This window comes from Tinamus guttatus, unplaced genomic scaffold (genome assembly GCF_059628265.1).
Source record: "Tinamus guttatus ecotype Peru unplaced genomic scaffold, ASM5962826v1 Tinamus_guttatus_pri_ptg000302l, whole genome shotgun sequence".
NCBI classification, from domain to species: domain Eukaryota; kingdom Metazoa; phylum Chordata; class Aves; order Tinamiformes; family Tinamidae; genus Tinamus; species Tinamus guttatus.
Window position 1 is genome coordinate 891,245 of NW_028288836.1, and position 21,101 is coordinate 912,345.

At 39.5% G+C, this 21,101-nt stretch overlaps 1 protein-coding gene across 1 annotated transcript in view; it reads right to left on the reverse strand.

Moving 5' to 3' along the window:
• The window catches only part of MYO10 (myosin X), a 148,875-nt gene that overhangs the window by 59,135 nt on the left and 68,639 nt on the right, over nt 1–21,101 (reverse strand). The window contains exons 4-10 of the mRNA XM_088528149.1: nt 12,920–13,107; nt 6,915–7,049; nt 5,143–5,267; nt 4,288–4,301; nt 4,088–4,172; nt 3,310–3,413; nt 634–763 (exon numbers count right to left, since the gene is read on the reverse strand). Of these exons, the coding sequence (XP_088384275.1) occupies nt 634–763; nt 3,310–3,413; nt 4,088–4,172; nt 4,288–4,301; nt 5,143–5,267; nt 6,915–7,049; nt 12,920–13,107 (781 nt within the window). The remainder of the gene's footprint in view (nt 1–633; nt 764–3,309; nt 3,414–4,087; nt 4,173–4,287; nt 4,302–5,142; nt 5,268–6,914; nt 7,050–12,919; nt 13,108–21,101) is intronic.

Sequence of the window (21,101 nt, forward strand, 5' to 3'; positions counted from 1 at the left end):
CACTAACATATTTCTCCAGCTACAAGCAGTAATTTGTCCACATGAATGTGTTTAAGCTCCCCTCGGGATTACGAGAATAAAGAAAATCAATAAAATAAGAAAATTATTCTTATGTACATATTTTAAATTGCATTTTTTTTATGATATGGTATACAAAGCAGTGCTAATGCTACTGTTGGTTGCCATATTTGAAATAAAAAAAGTCATGCCCATAAGCCCAATCTTTGGACATTGCAATACGTTTTCAAATTGGAACTGCAATACCAAAAGCTCTAGTAAAATATAGTTTATATAGAGAGCTCAGTTGTGGAACATACATATGCACATAAGTTTTACCATATTGAAAACACTCTAAGCCAGGAATTAGAATACACTGGAATTTCACTACTGTTAATGCAATAAATACATACTCAGGTTTTTTTCTAAGCTAATCCTAAAAACTAGTGTTCAGAAGTGATTTGCTTTACTTGTCAAAAACCCAAGCCAACACTTTAATCAACATTTACAGAAGCTGAAAAGCCATCAGACCCCTTTCACTATTTGTCCTTGCTTTGGTGTGGGTGCTAGCACTGAGTATAACTTCCACACCCCCAAGAAACACTTCTGTGCTGCAAGGAACCACAGCCTTCTCACCTGTTTTATAGGACACCTGTGCCCCACCAGCAGTGATAAACTCAATGTTTCCCAGATGCAAAATGCCAGCTAATAGCCGCAAAACTTCTCGCACTTCCTCCTTGCTGAACTGCATCACTTCCATTGCAGTCTGGAATGACAGGTTAACTTCTTAAACACAAGGTGCATTAAGGCAAATGTGGAAACACAGACAACCTTCAACAAGCAAGTATCACTGTTTTTGCAAACTCTCCCTCTTTTGATGTTGTAGAGGCCCCTCTGCTTTCAGATTCTCCAGTATGCTTAAAATTATAAGCAGCCTGAAGTGCTTTACAGAGTTCTTCATGAGGCAACTTCATCCATTTGTGCTAGTAATTTATAACCTCTGTTTTTACAAAGTTCTGCCAATTACTCACATAGCTGACAAGGCATGGGGGGAGGCAACACAGTGCCATACTAGATTTGCACATTTATTTTCTCAGCCATGGGGAATTTAAAGCAGAGAATTTGAAAGCAGTGCAGTCCAAACACAGATCTTACCAATATATTCTTGTCATCTTACCACAGAATTGAACAAGAAAAACAGATCTATACAAAGTTTGTTGAATTTATGAATTACCAACATGCCAATGATACTCTATAACAAGCAAACAGCAAATGGGTATCTGTATATTCTGATTTATATCGTTATGCTCATGACAGGTGTCTGACAGAGGGCACACAACACATCTTTAATAAATCTGTTACGAATGGCAACCCTCACAATCTTCCCACAGCTCAGAAAGGATAAAGCACAGGAGACCTTTTGCAACAGTGCTCTAAGGAAGCAGGCAGTGCTGCTCCTGGACACATCTCCAAGCTCACAGTGCAGCGCCCCCCTCCCCGGCCCCTTGCAAAAGGACAGATACAAAGAAAATCACCCGAAGTGAAACCACTTGAGCATGCATCTTGCTTCTAGAAAAATGTCAGTACAAAAAGCATAGAGAGGGAATGACTTTAAAAAGTTTTATTTGAGTGACATTTCTAGGACTTACACCGTAAGAAAAAATATAGAAAGCGGATAAACAGGATAGGAAAAGACAGGAAAGAGCCAACTGCAAAATTTTGGTCCCTTCCCTATTCTAGGAAAGAAGACTGGCAGCCTCGGTTGGTGTTCCGAATGTGTCGGTATTTACAGCAGAATAAAAACCTAACCTGTCAAGTCAACTTCATGCTCTGCGTGCTGTGAGATAATTAGCACAAATTGAATGTCATGTTAATCACCTTAAGCTATATGACTACGGTCTAGGTAAAATAACAACTTTTCTAGCATCCCTTACCACAGTAGATTATGCATTTTTACTGTAAAAATAACTGCTGCATCCACTGCACAGCATCTCTGGCAAAGAAATTAAGATAGCTAAGCAAAAAAAAAAAAAGAAAAAAAAAAGAAAAAAAAAGGTGAAGGACATGAAATATGATTTTTGTTGATTTCTAAAGTCTATCATATATCCCTTCAGTAATATAGTAAGCAATGAGCAATTCTCCTATAAGTTAGCACAGACAAATCACTTTTGCTAATTTCAACATTAATGTAGGTTAGAGAAACAGTTGTTCAAAGAAAGTCTCCATTAGGACCTGTTTTTTAACCTGTTTCATTCAACTGTTTTCTGTAAATTATTCCATATACCTGGATCTTCTAAGTACAACATAGAGAATTACATACACCCACATGCTGCTCTGCCTAAACGCTGCACTATGGACTTGGGCCAAAAGACATTACATGATCTATATAAAGCTTTAAAATGAGAAAGCAGTGAAAATACACATACATGTAATATAAACCGTCTGATAAAATGTGTTATATAAGACATCTGATAAAACAAGACTGCCTTCCCATAAAAGGCAGGTTGCTTCCCGATTCCTACATGTTTTTGACAGTTTTGTATGAGTAATTCTACCCAGATAACTAATGAACAGACATGAAAATGAGCCTTTTTTTATAAGTATAACCAGGCATCTCACTACTTTCACAGTAGCTTTCACATTTATACTGGAGGAGTGCAAAGGAGGAAAAGGAAGTCCACTACTATACTTTTTGAGCTTAAATTCAGGAACAAAGTGCAACTCTGTAGTCTGCAGGTGCTTGGCATGAGTCAGATTTTAAAGCGTGACACCAATCCTACTGTCTGTTAACACTCTTGTTCATATTGCTGTGTTTTATTTGAGGTACAGGATACCCTGACAAAGAGGGTACACTCGCGTTTACTGCATAACATTTCTCTTCAACCAACACTGCACACAGAGAATTTTGGCACAAATACAAATGGATACGTTCATTATCCTCAAGTGCTGTAAATGTCACTGCAGGTGGGCATGGATGGAAGGGCAAAGACATGCAAATGTCTCACTGTCTTTCCAACTGATACTCTCCAGATTCCAAAATGCAATCATTTCACATGAGCACAAATAGAAAGGATAAAGTAAAATTGAATAGTGGAGGCAAGACAGACACACGCTCAAAATGGCAGTGAAATGTTATCAGAAAAAATAAGTCCCTACTAGTGCCCATGTGATACAGCGCCATGTAGTAATGCCTGAAAGAGGAGGAGAGCACAGGTAAGCATGGGAAGGCTTTGTGTCCTGCTCTACACAGAGGTCCCGGGCACCTGCACTACCAGCACACTTAAAACACAAAGAATTAAGGGAACAACTCACAATGACTTCCTTGAAGGAGTCTTTGTCACTGATTGTCTTATCTGCTGTACATCCAGACTGATTCAGGTAGTGGTAGTTCTCCGGCATAGATAAGTAAAAAGCATCTAACAAGGGGAGGAAAGAGAGAGTGAAAAAAAAACCCACAAAAGGAAAACACTCCACAAATTCTTATGTGACAGCTAAATAGCTCACAAGTCATTTGCTCAGAAATAAACATCACCCACAAAGAGAGTTTACATGAAAAAAAAATGGGCTTTTATTTGTTGCTTCTTTTTTATTCTTTTCTTTTTGGAGCTGTACAATGGTGCTAAGGCTACTTTAGCATGCAAAGACAGACAGTCCACAGGGAGGTGCCGAAACAGCCTTAGGCAATTTTGCACATATACAAATGTCATTTCTTTTGTTCAGTGGATTTATTCTTTATGAGAGGGGATTAGAAAAAACAAGAATTCTTCATCTAGTTGCTGTGGAGTTATTCAGCACCAGCAAAAATATTCAGTTTGAACAAAGTTAAGCATGTTTGTCCCCAGATAATTTTCCCAGGGCTTCAGCAGCAGCTGGGAGGAAAAATTATCTGCAGCATGACGACATTCTTCAGCTAAGCAGGTTGCTTTATGAAGCTGAGCTCAAATTCACACTCAGTGAATTCATACTTAATAAATAATCCATTTCTCTGCTTGGGCTATAGGATTCCTACTGCTAATTTTCCACCATCGTCACCACAGCTGATAGGAGCAGAGAGCCACTATGGTTGTGTCATTCATGCTTTGCCACTCACCTTTCTCTCTCTCTTCTACCCCTGCCAGCAGAGCGTAGAATATATGATAATTTCTTTCCCCAGGGTTCTGCCTTACTACACGGTTCTGTCAAAGCAAAAGAGAGTTTCCATTTAAGGAATTATTTTAGGGAGAATTTATTTATCCACAACTTCAAAAAAAATGGAAAAAAAAATAGCTGAGCAAAAGCAAATCAACTTACTTTTTCCAATAAATCTACAGCCACGTACAAAAAACTTCAGTCAAGGAATAAAGCAGACACCATTTAATGCACAAGCTATTTATAAACTCTCCTTATGCTTTCATTTCAGACAGTAGGAAAAGCCTCACGGCCTTTTCTTACAACTTGCCTACTGCCAAACCAAGATGAAAAACCAGCAACAGTGATAATATTACAATAGTTCTAACACCAATGTTTTTTCCCACCTTCTTTTTCTCCAACTCCTCCACAACTGAACTTATCACATTCTGGATTTTTAATGGCATCTGTGTTCCTTTACTTTGCCTTTTTCCCACTAAAACCTGGAAACAGCTTTAAGCATGAATTGTGGATACTGCAAAGGGCAGCAGATGCTCAGAAGTACCAGGTAAGATTTGAGAAAGGGGCACCAGCAGCATATCTCCCCGATTTTGCTGGCTATATCCAAGGACCCAACCACCCATGCTCACATTGTGGGAATTCAGCAGCTCTGCTCTTTGAACTAGTAACTGAGAAATGGATCTTCAGCCACAGCAACTGAGGGAAACAGTTGAGAACTGAGATCAGACCCAAGAATTAAGGTCTTGCTAGCTCGTGATGTAGGAAGACACACATGAAGCAGCATACCAGAAGCAATGCAAGATCTTGCATATGACCCACCCTGGTACCCATGCATGTGTGCATGAGTGCAAATTTGGTCACACAGCTTGTCTTTCCCACCCAAACCAGACCGAGAGAACTGTGTGTGTTTCTGGGTAGGGTGAAAGGACAGAAAAGCTACTTCTCCCTCAGCATCCTGCAGATGAGATGTACGCCAGCTGCCCCGAAATACTGAGGCTAATCACCAAACAAGGATACAATCTATAATTCTTCCTCCCTGAATGTTCCCTTTTTGACAGATGTTCAGCTGAATGAACTTCCCAAAGCGACTTGAGTTGTTGTTGTAAACAGTCTTCGCGTTTCCAAAAGCTTCCATAATTGGACTGTAAAAATACATGAAAATGACAAAAGTGTTAATGTGTACTCAGCAGGCTAAGAGCTTCCCATTCCCCGGGGACTGGCAAAAGGAATGGCTCTGTGTAAAGTCCACTTTGACACCCTTCTCAGCCTTAGCCCATATCTTCAGCATTATCCTGACAACGAACATCTCTATTTGGCATCACCTCATGTAAGCATCCAGGAAACAAGATTTACTGTACTAAACTACTGCAGTGTTTAATCTATTGCAGTGCAGAAGATGCAAGCAATTCTCTTCTCAGTAGTCAAATTACAGCAAGGTGCTGGGCAGATGAAGGAAAAATAGTACTTGTCCTATGTCAATTAAGAAAAAAAAGTTCTTTAAATGAGTATACAGCAAGTAAGCAAACAGCAGTAATAGATCTTAAATTGACTTTGGTTTTAAATAGCTTAGAAACATATGTCATTTCATTTGAGCACTGATTTTTGGCTTGTATAGAGTGTCCAACCTATGTGATGCATCTACTCTACTGTCATATCTGCTTTCCTGATCTTCGTTTTTCCTGAGCATGCTTCTACCACATGCTCTCTTTCTCCTCATTATGCTCCATCTCCCTTACCTTGTAGCCGGAGGCGGCTACACACACACCAAGCCAACAGTTCCTCTCCTCCGTCACCTGTTTCCCTCACTTTAACTGAATTCAGCCTCAGAATAAAAAGGAAGCCACCATTAACTCACCATCCATTTCAGGAATCTCCATCTATTTCCCGCATTAAGATACCCCACTGTGCTCTTAGCTGTCTAGAGCACCCGAATTTAATAGGAATTTCTCCCTTTCTGATACTATTTTTATTGTTTAGTAAATTTATCTACATATATAGCTATATTGCAAGCTCTTTCATTTCACTAAGGCATATGTCTTCTGCAAAAGATCTGCGTATTTAGAGATTTGGAAAAGCAAAATCAAATAACTGTGCATTAATTAAATACCACGGCACTGGAAGTACATAGTATTCCTCTACAATCACACAGTTTACATCACACTGTGCGTGTAGTGTGATGTAAGCTCATCACATCATTTCCCACTGATTCAGTCTGTTCCTTAAAATGTGACCATGACAATACGGTCACATTTATATTTATATAAATCTGTGCTAGGAAGAAAGCAAGTCTGTCTTTCTCAGTGAAATGGGTTTCGGAAGGGATGAAAGGTATATACAAAGGGTTTAAAAAAAAAAAACCAAAAGATTCTATAGCCCCTAATAAGCTGTTTGAAGAACCTGCTCTTCCTCACAGATTTTGACCCAAAAGCATCTTTGAGTTAAAGAAACCATAGCTTAACAGGTACTTAATAGCAATAGGGCCTATGGTGTAAAACAGACTTTCTATATGGAATTTTCTAACCAGAATGCAACTATTGTGTAAACACAGGAAGAACTGGTTTCTTTTATACCAAGAAATCAGGATCTGAATCAGAATATGAAATTCTTAACAGGGCAAATTTATACCAGTCAGTTCATGCCCTAGAACCAGCGTTAGGTATGAGTTTTCCATATTTATCCACCCGTGTTTTTACATTAACCTAGCTTTTAAACATTTTCAACTTCTGTGGCAGTCCCATCTCAGTATAACAGACCCTTCTGTGCAACACATGAGCATATGAGTGATGTACCTGCTTTCAAGAATAGCTTGTTCCACGCAGAAGGTTTTCTCTCTGGAAGACAGCTCCAGTGAATGTTGGCTCATTGCAGATAAGAACTTGAGAATTAGCTTAGTGCTTTCTGTCTTTCCGGCACCACTTTCACCACTGAAAGAAGAAGAAGATGAAAGTGTTTTGACAGTTCCAGCTCCTGGGGAAAAGCCCTTTGTCTAGACAACCCTCTAAATCACTAGAAGCTATGAAGACTGCGAGAAGTATACAAGACTATTAAATAGCAGCAGAATTTGGTAAGCAAAACACACCTTTAAATTTGCTAAATACACATTCAACAAGAAAAAAATCATGTTAACATCACACTCTGTACCACTTTTCAGACAGTATTTCACTGTATTTATTGAATACAAATGTGCAGGACATTAGGCTGCGCCTAATTCCTGTTCAGTTCCTTGGGAGGAAGGTACATTTTGGCCTTGTTCTACCCTTTTCCTTGCAGTAAGTGGGAGTTCTGTCATGGACGTTGATGGAGCAAGACTAAACACACACAGTTTAGCCGACTGTCTCCTGTTGTGCCATTGTAAGGTCCCTACTGGTTTTAGGTCATGATAAAGGATCATGATGGTTTCTAATGAAAAAGCAAAGAAGAAAGGTATAGCCCAAGGAAGCAGTAAGTCATTTTCCTGCAAATTAATACGAACAATTTCAAAAATAACCATGGAAGAAGCATACAAGGTACATAATGAGAGACTAAGAGTCTTTTAGCCGAGATCTACTTATAAACATTTCCCAGAAAGAATTAACAAGTCTTTAAAATGTTTCATAAACCTCATAATAAAGGACACACACAATACTGTTAAGTTTGAGTTATATATTTTTCATCCATCACATTTACCATCCCAAACTATTTCTGCATTATATTTAATTTAATTTTACCTGTGACACTTGGGATTTGGGCTCATAACCACCTTCCCCAAAGGTCTGAGCCTTTTTGGTGTTTGTTTTCTCTCTCTCTCCACAGATCCAAACCCCTTCAATGCTTCTTTGCCAAGGAAGCAAATCTTTATTATATCCCATATTGATGCTGCTTCCTTGTATCCTAAAAGACCATCACAACACATCTCCTACTAGTTTTGAAAGAATTTCACGTGCACTTGCATTATCTTTGCCTGGTGCAAAAGTCTCATCAAGTGGCACATATCTCTTCCTGCTTATATTCTTCTGCTTTGAGCTCCACTGCAGGAACCTGGGGTCATCTCTTCTGAAGACATTACCCTTCAGCTGTCACACCACCCCACAGCCTATGCTGAGGAACATTAATGGTTGTTTCATGGAAGCTGCATTACCCCGGAGTAACGGAGAGCAATTCTGTAAGGAATATATTCAAAGTTCATTGAAAATCATTTTCTATGCTTATTTCTAGTACAGTTGGCATTATGCAGGATTACACACTCTTGACTTTTTTCTCAGAACACTAGTGGCACCACTGAGTCAGGCCAAAGATCTACCTGCTCAGTGTGCTGTACGTAACCAAAAGGGAAGACACTCCCTTCCATATTCTTCCAGCTTCTCAGCATCTTCTAATCCTCAATGCATGAGGATTCCACGGAATTCCTCAATTCCATGAATTTCTAGCCACATTCTTCAAAAAAATCATGAACTTTTAACACTCACAACATCCTACTGTAAAGATGATCACATGCTGTACAGAAAGCCAGGTCTGCTGGTTTGGATCTACTCCCTATTAGCTTCCTTTGATGCCACTTAGTTCTCCTATTGGAAATAACAGCAAACAAAACACCCCTGATCTCCCTCTCCCTGCTGCTGCCAACCTCAGAGGCATCGATCACCCTGCTGCCAAGGTTCGTTAGCCATTCCCACATAACAAAGTCGTTCTACACTTCCATTCCTTTTTGTTCTTTTCTGAAGCGTCTTCAGCTACAACAAGTCTTTTTGGATATAAAGCAAGGAGCAAAGGACCCGTTCACAATGTTCAAGACATGGGCAAAGTATGGATTTATGCAATGAACTCTGTTTTGTTCTCTATGCCTATACTATTAATGACTAATTCTAGTTAGTTTTGCAAATACTACAGAGCACTGAGCTGATTGTTCCACAAATCCCTCTAGCATGACAAGACCTCAGTCCTGCATGACACTGCCCAGCTCAGCACCTATCATTCTCTGTGTGTGAAGGCAGCTTTTTTTTTCCCCCTTGCAAAAATGCTTCATAAAAAACAGATGCAATTAAGAAGATGAAAACCCAAAACAAGCATACTAATCTTTCAGGTTGTTTATTCAACCCACACGGCACAAACATCAAAAGTAGGTTAGCCCGGGATCAATCTTTCAGAATTCGTAGAGAGCCTATCCCTATAGCATGTTGGCAAGCGAAAGAAGGGGAATCTTTTACTACAGACTCAACCTTTCCAGCAGCTCCTCTCCCCATGAGTTTAAATGCCCAGTTTATTCCACATTGTTACACTCAGTATTCTGAATATATTAAGGATGACAACAACCCACGAGGCCCTCATTTAGGAGATCTTTCATCTTTCTCCATGACTTGCTCTACACGGGGCATATCACTAAGGGCACAACCGTCTGAACTCCAGACTGCTGCAATGAAAAAAGGCATCAGTAACAGAAACTTCTCATTCTGATGCAAATAAGGCTGCAGCAACACAACTCAGACATTTCTCAGTTCTTTCTTCTGGCCTTAACACCCTAAAGCAGACACACACGGACAAAATAGGCCTCCTCAGCAAACACAATTTTTTAAAATGCACAAGAGAATTTTGGTATGTCACTCTCACAAGCAGGTCTTCCATCAAAAGTCTGGGTCTTATCCAACAAGTAGTTTGTTTTATGCTGATTTTCAAACTAAGCAACAACAAAAAGATCACCAGGCCACCATATGACTGATAAACAACAGAGAGAACAAACTGGTTTCTGACTGTGATTTCCCACTCGCAACGTTGACCTGAGAAGAACATAACTCAGCATGGCTGTTGCCACTCCTATTGCTCTACGCTTCTTGGACTGTCTTAAGGAAAAAAAAAAAAGCAACAAAAATACAACCCAAATATGCAAAAACACAATCTAAACGTGTGCTAATCATGAACTGAACTCAGTCACATCTCTGGACTGCTTGGCTATTCCCTGACTAACAGCAAGAGACTCCCTTCCCGCTCCTGCCAAGGGGCCCGGACCACCAGTTACTCAGCTCAAGCTGTTCATTTGGCTCTCCATGATCAGCAGCAGGGTAGCAGAAAAATCAAAAGATGTTAATAGCTTTGTAATATGTCTGTGATAGCACCAAATTTGACTGTGATGGGCTTTTTGCACAGCTTCTCCACTGCGCCCCTCTGAGGACATACATTATAGACTGCTAAGTCATTCTCCTACAGCACTATCACAAATAACACTGTGTTGCACAGACCCATAACCAGGCATCTTGAGAGGGCTTCATGGCATATTATCCCTTCTATACTCCCTTCCTTTTCACCTTTACTCTGAGTGGCTATGCTAGAAAAAAAAAATGCTCCGGGCTTTATTTTACCTTCTGCATCATTGCTGGTGACACTTTTTGATCCTCATCTTATTCCACTCAGAAAATCTATCAAAACATTTCAAAATAATCCAGAAGCTTTTTCACAGGTTTTTGAATCCAAACACCACATCCTTAAAAAAGCATCCCCTAAACAAAGCTGAACAAATTCTGACCACCAGCAGGGGGCACTTCAAGTCCAGAGGAGCATTAAAACCAAAACAAAAGTAAATATTTCATAAGGCAGTTTCAACTTACTGAGCTTTTACATCCCTAAAGTAGGAACAGGCGAAAGCTGCATATCAGAATTTGAAACCTACTCTGACAACTAACATTTTAACTGAATGTATTTGTTCATTATGTTTTCATGATACAACAAAAATTTTCTTTTTTCTCCTTTTTCACATGAAATATAATACTAAACTATTGGCCTGAACTCAAACATCAGCCAGAGCTTGGCCATTTTTTTCCAACACCAAGAGTAACCAAGAAAACCTGACAGTGAGTTGCTGCAAAACATGATTCTAAGGCGGTGAAATCTGCAGGCATGGCCAGGATGCCGAGCCCGACGAGGAAACTGGGTCTGCCTCCAATTTGATGCCCCACGCAGAACTATGCAGTCGTGAAGACCTTTCTAAACTTCAGACAGCCACTGAAATCATCTACTAACTTAAAACCGTGCTCTGAGTCCTTCACAAGCTACAGCAGATTATCTTGTTTTGCAAAAAGTGCTTTTATTTAGTATTTGTTCCTGTGAATTTTAATTTGCGTTATAGTGTATAGAAATGGAAGGTGCTTCTTGTAAGGTAGTAATACTGCACTTGTCGGAAACACTGAACTTACTCAAAATCACTATTTTAGTCCAAGACTAGGGTTAGCTATCTTAGAACAGACTGTTAATGTGACATTTTTCCTTGCTATGGCTCACCTGTACCAAGCCACAGAGTTTGCAGAGCACAGACTGACAGAGAAGTCTCTAGACCATTCCAGACTTTTATTTCCTTTTTAGGACATAATCTGCTGCTCTATTTGTGGCTTGTGGAGAACTGGAGTGAAAGGTAGATACTTAGGCCAACGCATTATGGGATTAATGAAAATACTAATAGCCACGGGGTGGGCACCAGAAAGGATTTCAGTACTGAAAATTGGGTACCTATGCTGTTCACAAATATTTATCTGGTATTATGCCATGAAATCATGATTCCAAACTTTTTTTTTTCCCCCCCCTCAGATGACACAGGGTATCTGCACATTTCATTTTATCATGGAGTGCCACCAGGACTGAGCTTTAAAATGTATGTAAATGTAAATGGCACGTATATACACACACAAAGAAAAAAAAAGAAAAAAAAGAAAAAAGGGAAAAAAAAGAAGTTGAATAATTGAAAATAGCTGAAAAATATATGGAGCCTCCCTATCTTGGTTCCATTATTAGACAGAAGCTGCCTGAGGAAGAGTACAGAGTGGGCCTGCCACCTAAGTAAGACCTATGAGAGAAGCTGAAAATAGCTGTGCTGTAACCAATCCACATTTCCCAGGACAGCTTGTTTTTTGCTGAAACCCAAGCAGATGATTCTGATGTGCCAAATTATCATCTTTTCCAGGAAACCTTGCAAACTGCTCTGTAATTATAAATGCAGGTTGGAATCCCTGTGGCTCCCACTTGGCCACATCCCTACCTGCTGCCCAGGCATGGCCCTGGTGTCCCAACTCGTGCAAGGGCTCCCCTGGAGACCAGGAGAGAGCCCTGATGACACCAGTTTGTGCCCCAAGAGCTCTCACTTCCCTCATGTTCCACACACCCAAAATACTGCAGACGTAAGAGAGGGATGAAAGCAGGGGAAGAGGAGCTCTCTCCTCCCCATGTGTATCCTACCTGAAAGCTACTGAAACGCCAACTCCTCCCCATGACCATGTGGCAGCAGCAGGATTCTGAATACCAGCTCCACAGCGGAGCAAAAAGGAAGCTATTAAATCACCATTAAATTAAAGCACAATTAGATTAAGCAAGGAGAATTAATCAGGCAGATTTAAGCAGTTGGAACATGGAGGGCTTTCCCTTCTGCTATTATTATTTACAGCCTTTCTCAAGGCTGGGGTGGGAGTTTTGTTTGGTCTTTTTTCTTCCTCTCCAGATGCAGGGTTCACGGTCTAGCAGCAGTAAACTACCGAGCTGCTCATGAACCAATATATGCATGAATCAACAGGGAAAATATGAACCACAATAGTGAAAATCAGATGGGTAACCAGCAAAAATGCATATAACCAACATTTTTTTCCATTTAATTACAAGATGCATAAGCAAAATGAATGTTTTGTCAGAGGTCAACAGAATGACACAGAGCAAAATTCAAAAATCTCTTCCAGAACTTTGATGATGGAGAAACATTCTTTGTTTTAGAGTTTTCCTCTTCCTTTGACCCAAATGTGTGTATAAGCGCTTGCCCTCAGGGATAATTTAAGCAGCAGCCGTTTACCTGATGAGGATGCACTGGTTGTCATGGCGCTTCCAAAGGCAGCGGTAGCACTCGTTGGCCACGGCGAAGATGTGGGGTGCGATCTCTCCCATGTGGTGCTTGCTGTATTGCTCCATGGCAGTGCAGTCGTACAGCCCTGGAATGGTCTTGTAGGGGTTCACGGAGGCGACGATGGAACCGATGTATGTCTGTAAGCATACAGGTTTCCCAGAGTCAGTACACACACGGTGGAATAGAGTAAAAGTCAACAGAAGGACAATAAATACATGTTTGCAAAAGCTTAGCAATCCTTGTGGGGTCTGCATGTAGGTGCTAACATTTTTCTCTGCTTTTTCCCCTTTGACAACAGCAATGGAAGGGTGAAAACTCGTCTCCACCTCCATCATGTTTTCATGCTTACCCCAATCCATGGCACAGCTCTGGTAGACACTAACACCATTGTATAGCCAAAGACCCCAAGAAGAGCTTGTGAACAGGCAGGTGATCCCAAAAAACTGAGCGCCCGCCACTTCATTTACTACTGCTTTGATGTACGAGGGCAATGTGATGAGGTATTCACTGCTAGCACATGCAATTACAGAGCACATCAGCTAAAACCACCCAGGTAGTAGATTAAGCCCATTCCCCCTGCCTGAACCTATTAAGCTGCAGTAATGTGATCATTTGCAACAGCCTGTTCACACTGCCCTTCATTTTCTCAGTCTTTTCCTCCCTTCACAGTGAGCTTCTACCCACTTGAATATATTTTTCAAGCACAATCACATTAAGTAGTAATTAATATGTAACTACACTTATGAATTAGCTCTGCCTTCTCGCCGTTATCCTGCTGTCAAATTGCCCCCTATCCATCTGCTTATTTTCAGTGCGGCCCAATTTGGCTACCAGCTCTGCGCTTCTGCCCAAGGCCCCGCAATAACATCCTTGATATTATGACAATTTTATTAAATGCAAGGGGAGCGTTCCTCCTTGCCATACCTAATGGGTATTTAACAGTGCTGTGAACTCCCCACTGGTGTGTTTTATAAAAATCCCCACGCTACGCAACGGTTCCTAAGGTTTCACCCGGAGGAAAGACAGCGTTTCAACACAAGATTGTATCACAGGCCAATTACAGCACTGAGACTGCAGTTAATTTCCTCAAAAAGCTAACGAGGAAGGCTCTAAGCACAAACTTCCTCAGTTTCACATGTATTTCCACACAGATTGGATAGGTAAAATTATAGTAGATTCTATTTATACTGCATGATTTATATTGCATGATTATTTGCAGCCATGATCAATAGAACAGACTGCTGTATTTCTAGCTCCTTAGCCTTTCCAAAAGACCGCGTGGTTGTGTGAAAACAGTAACTTGGGGTGTGGTAGCATTCAAAACAAGCAGATAAAAAATCCCCCGAAAACATACAAAACACTGATAACCTATAATTTTATCACTATAAACAGCCCCTTTGCAGCTTCCACATGATCAAACACATAACAGAAGATCATCACAACCCTCCTTCCTTGATCTTCCCATGATAAAGCACTGGCAAAACTGCACTGCCAATGACTGCAATACAAATTTTCTTGCTTCTCCCATTTCAAACGGTACATACCACCAGAGGCAACAGCAGACTGCTTTTGCACCAGTGCTCAAAGCAATCTTTCACATGGCTTAAACTTAAAGATGATAAAAACATCCCACAAAATGTCAATCATTTTTACAAGTAGTTTTTTTTTCCTTTTTTTAAATTAAAGGAGGTCAGCTTCCTTTATTCCTCATGTTGAATGTAAGGAATCATGAATAGAAAAAAACACTCTATTATGACAAAAGCAGAAACTTGGTGATCAGCAGAAACAATACTGGTTAAATGTATTTTTAGATCATCTCAGGGAGTACCTCTTAGGACAGGTCATTACTTCAAAAATTTCTTATCTTTTTTATTTTTCATTCAGCAAAGAGCAGGAGAACTGCAATTTCTAATCAGACAGGTAACATTTTGTGGTGCTAGTCTTCTGCTAATTTAAATATACATTATCTCTTTGCAAAAAAAGTTCAATATGTATACAACATCCTAGCAAATTATAGTAATACAAGCTAGGACAGACTCAAGCCCACAAAAATGGCTTTTTTTTTTTTTTATCCCAAGACACGATGGTTAAACAGTCTTCACAAGTATAATTAGATGGCACGATAAGGTTCATCTAGCAAGTGTGGTAATCCAACCCAGGAGCAGGCAGGACCAGATACTCAACAGTCCACAAATTGTCCCTGCAAGGACTAACTCCGGGTTAGCTGGCCCAAGTGAACATCTCACCTCAATGCACGGTAGTCCAGTAAGATATTGAGGAAGTTAAGCATAGTTTTCCATATATTTTTATTCTGTAGTTATTAAAAACTAATTATTTAAAATTTCCCATTAAAGGGCAAATCTTCCCCAAACTTTCCTAAACTTCTCCCAGGATTCTCCACAGCAACGAGATCTGATAGCAGCTTCTAAGCTCCTAGGCTTACTGCTTCTCCTGCCCACCGAGCATCACATGTACTTATTAGCAAGTATATTCTATTAAAACTCTATCCTACCTACCTCTGCTGGACTCCAAAAGCCACTAAGTCAGACATGTGACACACAATATAATCTGAATCCATGCACAGACCTGTGCCATTTCCATTGCTGACCAAACTGTTATGTCCCTGGGCAAGGCTCTGCTTTCTATCCCCTAGGGGACTTTAAATATCCTCACGATTCAAGTGCTTTCTTTCATGACAAACTTTCCAGCATGGCAAGTACAAGCATGTGAACAGCAAGTTAAACCAGTGTACAAACGCACAAAAAATGCAGGATTTGCAAAACAGGAGTGCTGCATCATTCATATGGTAAATTGAAGCAGTTAACAGTCTCTAAATGACTTTATTATGCTAATATCACGAGGCAGCAGTTTAGATGAATTCATCCAGAAACAGTATTTTCACGTCATTTCCACTTTGCTTAAAACAGAGTGAATTCAGTTTTCTCTTCATTTTTTTCAGTTTCTAATCTCATTCTCAGAGTCAGGAATTAACTCATTTTAATGAAAACACTCAAAAGCAGTTCTGAATAGGAAAAACACTCATACCTCTGGCAGAATAGGCTCTTTTTTTTCACTTTAATAATTTTTCTGAAATGTTATAATAGATCTCCTAAGACACCTTTAGTCACAAATCACAGACAATCCTGTTCCCCCTTTTGACATAAAAAGGAGGACGTATGATTGCTTGCTGATTCTAAGAAGACTTTCAGAATCATAAGTTCAAATCCCTAGTGTTTGGCCTAGACACTCAGCAAGACAATGGCATTACAAGAGCCAAAATGATAGAGAGGCACTTGAGAATAAGGAAGATCTTTCATCAGTTCTCCGAATGATTTTTTTTCAAGTTTGATTGTTGTCTTCTGATAGGAAGCAGCTTTAAATATCCTGTATTGAAACTGCCCCAGACTTCTTCAAACAATCAAGGCCAATTCAATTCTTTAACGAAATTAAGACCTCACAAAGTTTTTCAGGACTTACAGCAATACTCAAAAAAAAAAAAAAAAAAAAAAAGAAAAGAATACCGGGAAGGGTCAAGACTGTCACTGCAGGGACTTTGTTTACATAAGGAAGATACAATCAGTTTAATTGAGTCTGGTGTCAAATAGATTTAAATAGTTTAAAAACCTTTGTAGGTTTAAACCTACAAAGCTTTTTCAAGGTAGTCCTAAATTATTAGAAAAGGTTTGTAATAGTTTAACTAAATGCAGTTTTAAATGTCCTCCTTTCCTATGTGGAAAAGGCTTTGAAACTAAAATATGAAAAAGTTTAAAGTTTCCCCCTTCAAGAATTGTTTCAGGTTTTCCACATTAGAAAAGGCAACAGACCTCATGCCTTACACAGCATTATATGCTGCTTCGCAACTAAGTGTTTGATCTGTAATCACAGCAGAAGCTAAAACTATTTGCACTATTGGAACTGGTACAAAAAGACCACATGCCTCAATTTCAGTCATCAAGTCTCTTTTCAGAGACACAGAAAAACAACATATTCTTTCCAGTGTTGCCTAAGATGGTACTAGGAGTGCTGGAAATGATCAAACTCAGAACTTACATTTTCTTATAGATACGTACATTGAGAGTAAGAAATATCTTCTTCCTGACAACTGTTTTTTTCAGAGTACTTTAATGATATCCCGATCTGAGACATAAATAAATAGATAAATCTTACTTAGAAGCATCAGAAGTTATTCATCTGGATTGTTTTAGCACAACTCGAGTTTGATGGAATCGCTCAAGAAACTGATTCTGTATTGTGAAAAGTGAAGGTGAGGTGTGCATTTTGTCTCCCTTCTGTTTTCAAAAGATAGTAGGAGTATCAACTAGATAATTTACTCAAAAATACTGTCTGCTGGGCTGTCCCAGGATATATGGCCACTTCACATGAAACTGAAGTGCAACTGGTTCTTTAGAAAGCTACTTTATGGCTCCTTTAAACAAAATATGTGAAAAGGCTTCTACTGCCATTCCACAGAAGTTGCACTTACATACCTTTAAATTATGATGGCTACACTACCAAACTACAATATCTACAACTTTCATAGCACATGCAGAGAGACAATTCTTGAACGAATACAAAATTCAACTTCATCTTTACAGTGCCCACAAGATCTCAGGAAAGAAAACCTGTGAATGGATGAATTTGCCTAACAGTGTAGATAGAGCTTTCATTGCTCCAAGTTCTCCTAGGTAAAAGGATTTATCATAATCATGACTGAGTTTATACTGAGGCAACGATAACTAGGTCAACAGCCACATACACGTCAGCATAAGAAGTAGAGAGATGGCTAGACCATACTTTGGCATGCCTCTTAGAGGCAGAAGCAGAGACAGAAGGGCTATATCATAAACAGGATCATAATTACACTCTTCTTCATATTAGAGTCTTGATTTACCCTCCCTGTGGTGAGTATGTCCTGTATTTCAGTTAGTCCCATGCTAATTTCAGTGGGATGGAATCCAGTTCTCTCCCTAAATTACAAGTTAAAATGTCTAATGCAAGCTCCTTTCTTAAAAGCCATAATCAAACTGAAGTATTAAACTACAAGTTTAAATGTTTTCGGCCAATCAAACCATTTCTGTGATGTAAAAATCATACTCTGTAATCATCCTTACATGCATGGGTTTCTCCTCTGTGGTGACTCATGGTGGGTTTTCACCAGTCCCAAAAATATACATCTGCTTTGCTTTTCTTTATCAATGCCTTCTTTGTCAAGGCACACCCACTACAACACTGAAATTATCTTTTTCACTTCTTGAAGTTATAGAATTAATTGCAAATTGAGGTATTTGTGAACATCCAAGCACCACTGCAAACACCAGAGCTGGCAGCCAAATTGGACCTTTTCAAGGCAACCAGAACCCTGAAATTCTCACCAAGAAGATCAGGTGGTAACAGGCGGCTACCTCCATTTAGACCTAGTTGATAAATCCTCTCCCTCCTTTCCTCTTCTCACCCACCTTCACCCCGTTAACAGTATTTTCTGGTGTGTCATGCTCCATGAGGTGAGCTGGAGCAGCCTGGCCTACCAGACAGCTTCCTGAGGGCCTTTCCTCTTCGCTTATGGGGAACGGACTATATCCAAAAAACAACTGATTTCTTCAAAACCAGCCAATAACTTTACACTCGTGTTCACTTACAATGCCAAAGAGAGATTTTGGAAGATGTTTATTCATCTGCAGCTGATCTGAGATGCTGGAGGCAGCTCTTAGACAACGGCACTAGCTCTGCGAACAACATTCCCCATTAGCTGCATCCTAGTCTTCTGCATTAACCCTTCATTCCAAGCAATATGACCATATGCTTGGCTCTAAGTGTGTAGGCAACCCTACCCTGGCCATAAAGAAATAATACTTTACAGTCTAGCTACCTTTAGCATTTCTTTTCTTCACTAATACAGAAGAACCTCTACCAGCTGTTCATTTAACCTATTGAACATCAGGATAATGATCTTCAGTGATGTAGTGCATAGGCTGTCCTGTACTAGCATTTGCTATCTATGCAAGAATTTCTTCAGCATTGCTGGGGAAGAGGCTAGGGGAGTGACCTCCTGAACAAAAAGTCTGAACAAAAAGATAAGAATAAGAGCTTGATTTTTGTCATGTTCAAGGCCCTACGCTAGAGAGTGTGACTGCATGAGAGAGGTTTTCATGCCCCAAGGATGAAGCACATGGGATACCATGTCCGTTCAGACTTGAAGAAGAAAAAAAAGCAAGCGTTCTCTATTTTACATCTGCTTTCTACCATGAATTCAACTCATTCATCTGTACCAGAAGTGCTCTGCTTGTATTTAGGGGCTTCCTTGTGATCACATGGTTTGCACATCACAGACTGTATCAGCCCCTATGACTGGGCACAGCTTAATTCTAACCAGAAGATCTCAGTCTGAAATCAGGAAAGGCCCCACACAGAGCAGAGACCCTATGGCTCCTCTTATCAAAGAGCCCGTGGCCACATGTTGGTTCTTCTTCCCGCTTTGCTACTAGACGACTCATATTTACATGATTCTTTTAAAGCTGTCTGAAAGTATAACTGATCCCCAGCAAGGAAAACAAAAATGTTTTTCATTCTTATATGTATATAGGAGAGAAGATCATATACACACACACACACACACATATACATATCTTATGTAGATTAGGCATTTTTCCAGAAATACTGGTAGATGATAAACCAACAAAGACGGTTTCTATAAAACAGGAGAAATATAAAAAGACAATATAAAGCTTTGGAGCTGTTGTTTCATTTTGGCTACAAATATTTTATATACTGTTTCCAGATTTTCATAATCTGCATATTATATTAAGGGTTTAAAAGTTTTCCTAGAGAAAAGTCTTTTTAGGAACATGGCAGGAATTGTGTCGTTAGCAGAGTAGAAGTCAAAGCCAAAAGACTCAAACTCTGAGTCTGTTCCACAGGGTTTGTTGTATGGCACTGAACTGCTGTCACAGATCCAAAAGTCCAAACGAGGATGGCAAACAGTACTAGCAGCCAAAAATCTTCTATATGGAATTTTTGGGCCCCACTCGCCTTTAAAAGGAAAGTCTTAAAAACATCAAAAGGAAACAGTTTAAAGTATTTGTGAGAAATGGATTACATCTTTTCAAATGAAAGTAACAGTCTGACTATGAACTGTCTGACTATGAACCAAGAGTCCATTTCCACAGGTAAACAATAGCTGTAAAAATAATTTATTTCATGCTCAACTTAAATGGGCCGTTTAGGGCCTTTCTAGTTTTAAACTGTTGGAATATGCTGAAAAGGCAGTTGGACAGTCTAGCACAAGCAGTAAATTGTGTGCAGCTTATGGCTTTTACAGTCAAAGTCCAACTCATGTTAGCAAAACATGTGCTGGTGACAGACAAGCAGCAAAGTTTCAGTGTCAAAATTCCTCCTCTCCTTTGCAGATTCACAAACTTTTTGCAAGCAATAGACCTTACAGAAATTAGTAAGTCTTGCTTACAGGCAAGTGAGGCAAAAAATAAAACAAACAAAAATGCAGCAGCACAAGCAGTTAAAGGAATCACTGAAATATTTCTGTTCTGAGTTCATAGTGTGTTCCCAGTGACATTCAACGGAGATGAGAGGATATCAATACAAGAACAACACTTCAAAGCTGAGAAGGCCTTAACAATGTATACCCTCCTCAATGAAAACTGTTTGCAAGATAGAGATTTCTGTTTTGCAGTTCTCATTACAAAGTTATCATTAAGGAAGGCTATGGTCTTATTCTGAACACATGGAAGTCTGATGGAATTGAGCCATGTATTAGTTATTCTTCTACCCACTGGACAAACATGAAAAAATCCTGATGTTGAGCAGACAGGGCAGGTTTTTGCCAATTAAAATCAGAAAAATGTTTCCTAGAAAGCAAACGTTACACATTTGTGTGTCTCAAACCCACAGTATAAATCTACCTAATAGCAAATTGCTCATGTAGTCATCACATGCGTGATAGTGTCCCTTACACAGACATTTTTTGAGCAGTTCCCTTTTTAATATCAGATTGATTGCAGCATCTCAATCCAAAACAATTGCTAAAACCAAAATAAAACTTGATATATTCAGCAGTGAGGAAATGGTTTAGGCAAACATTCTTTTTTTCTATTATTTTTTTTTCCTTTTGAATTAGCAG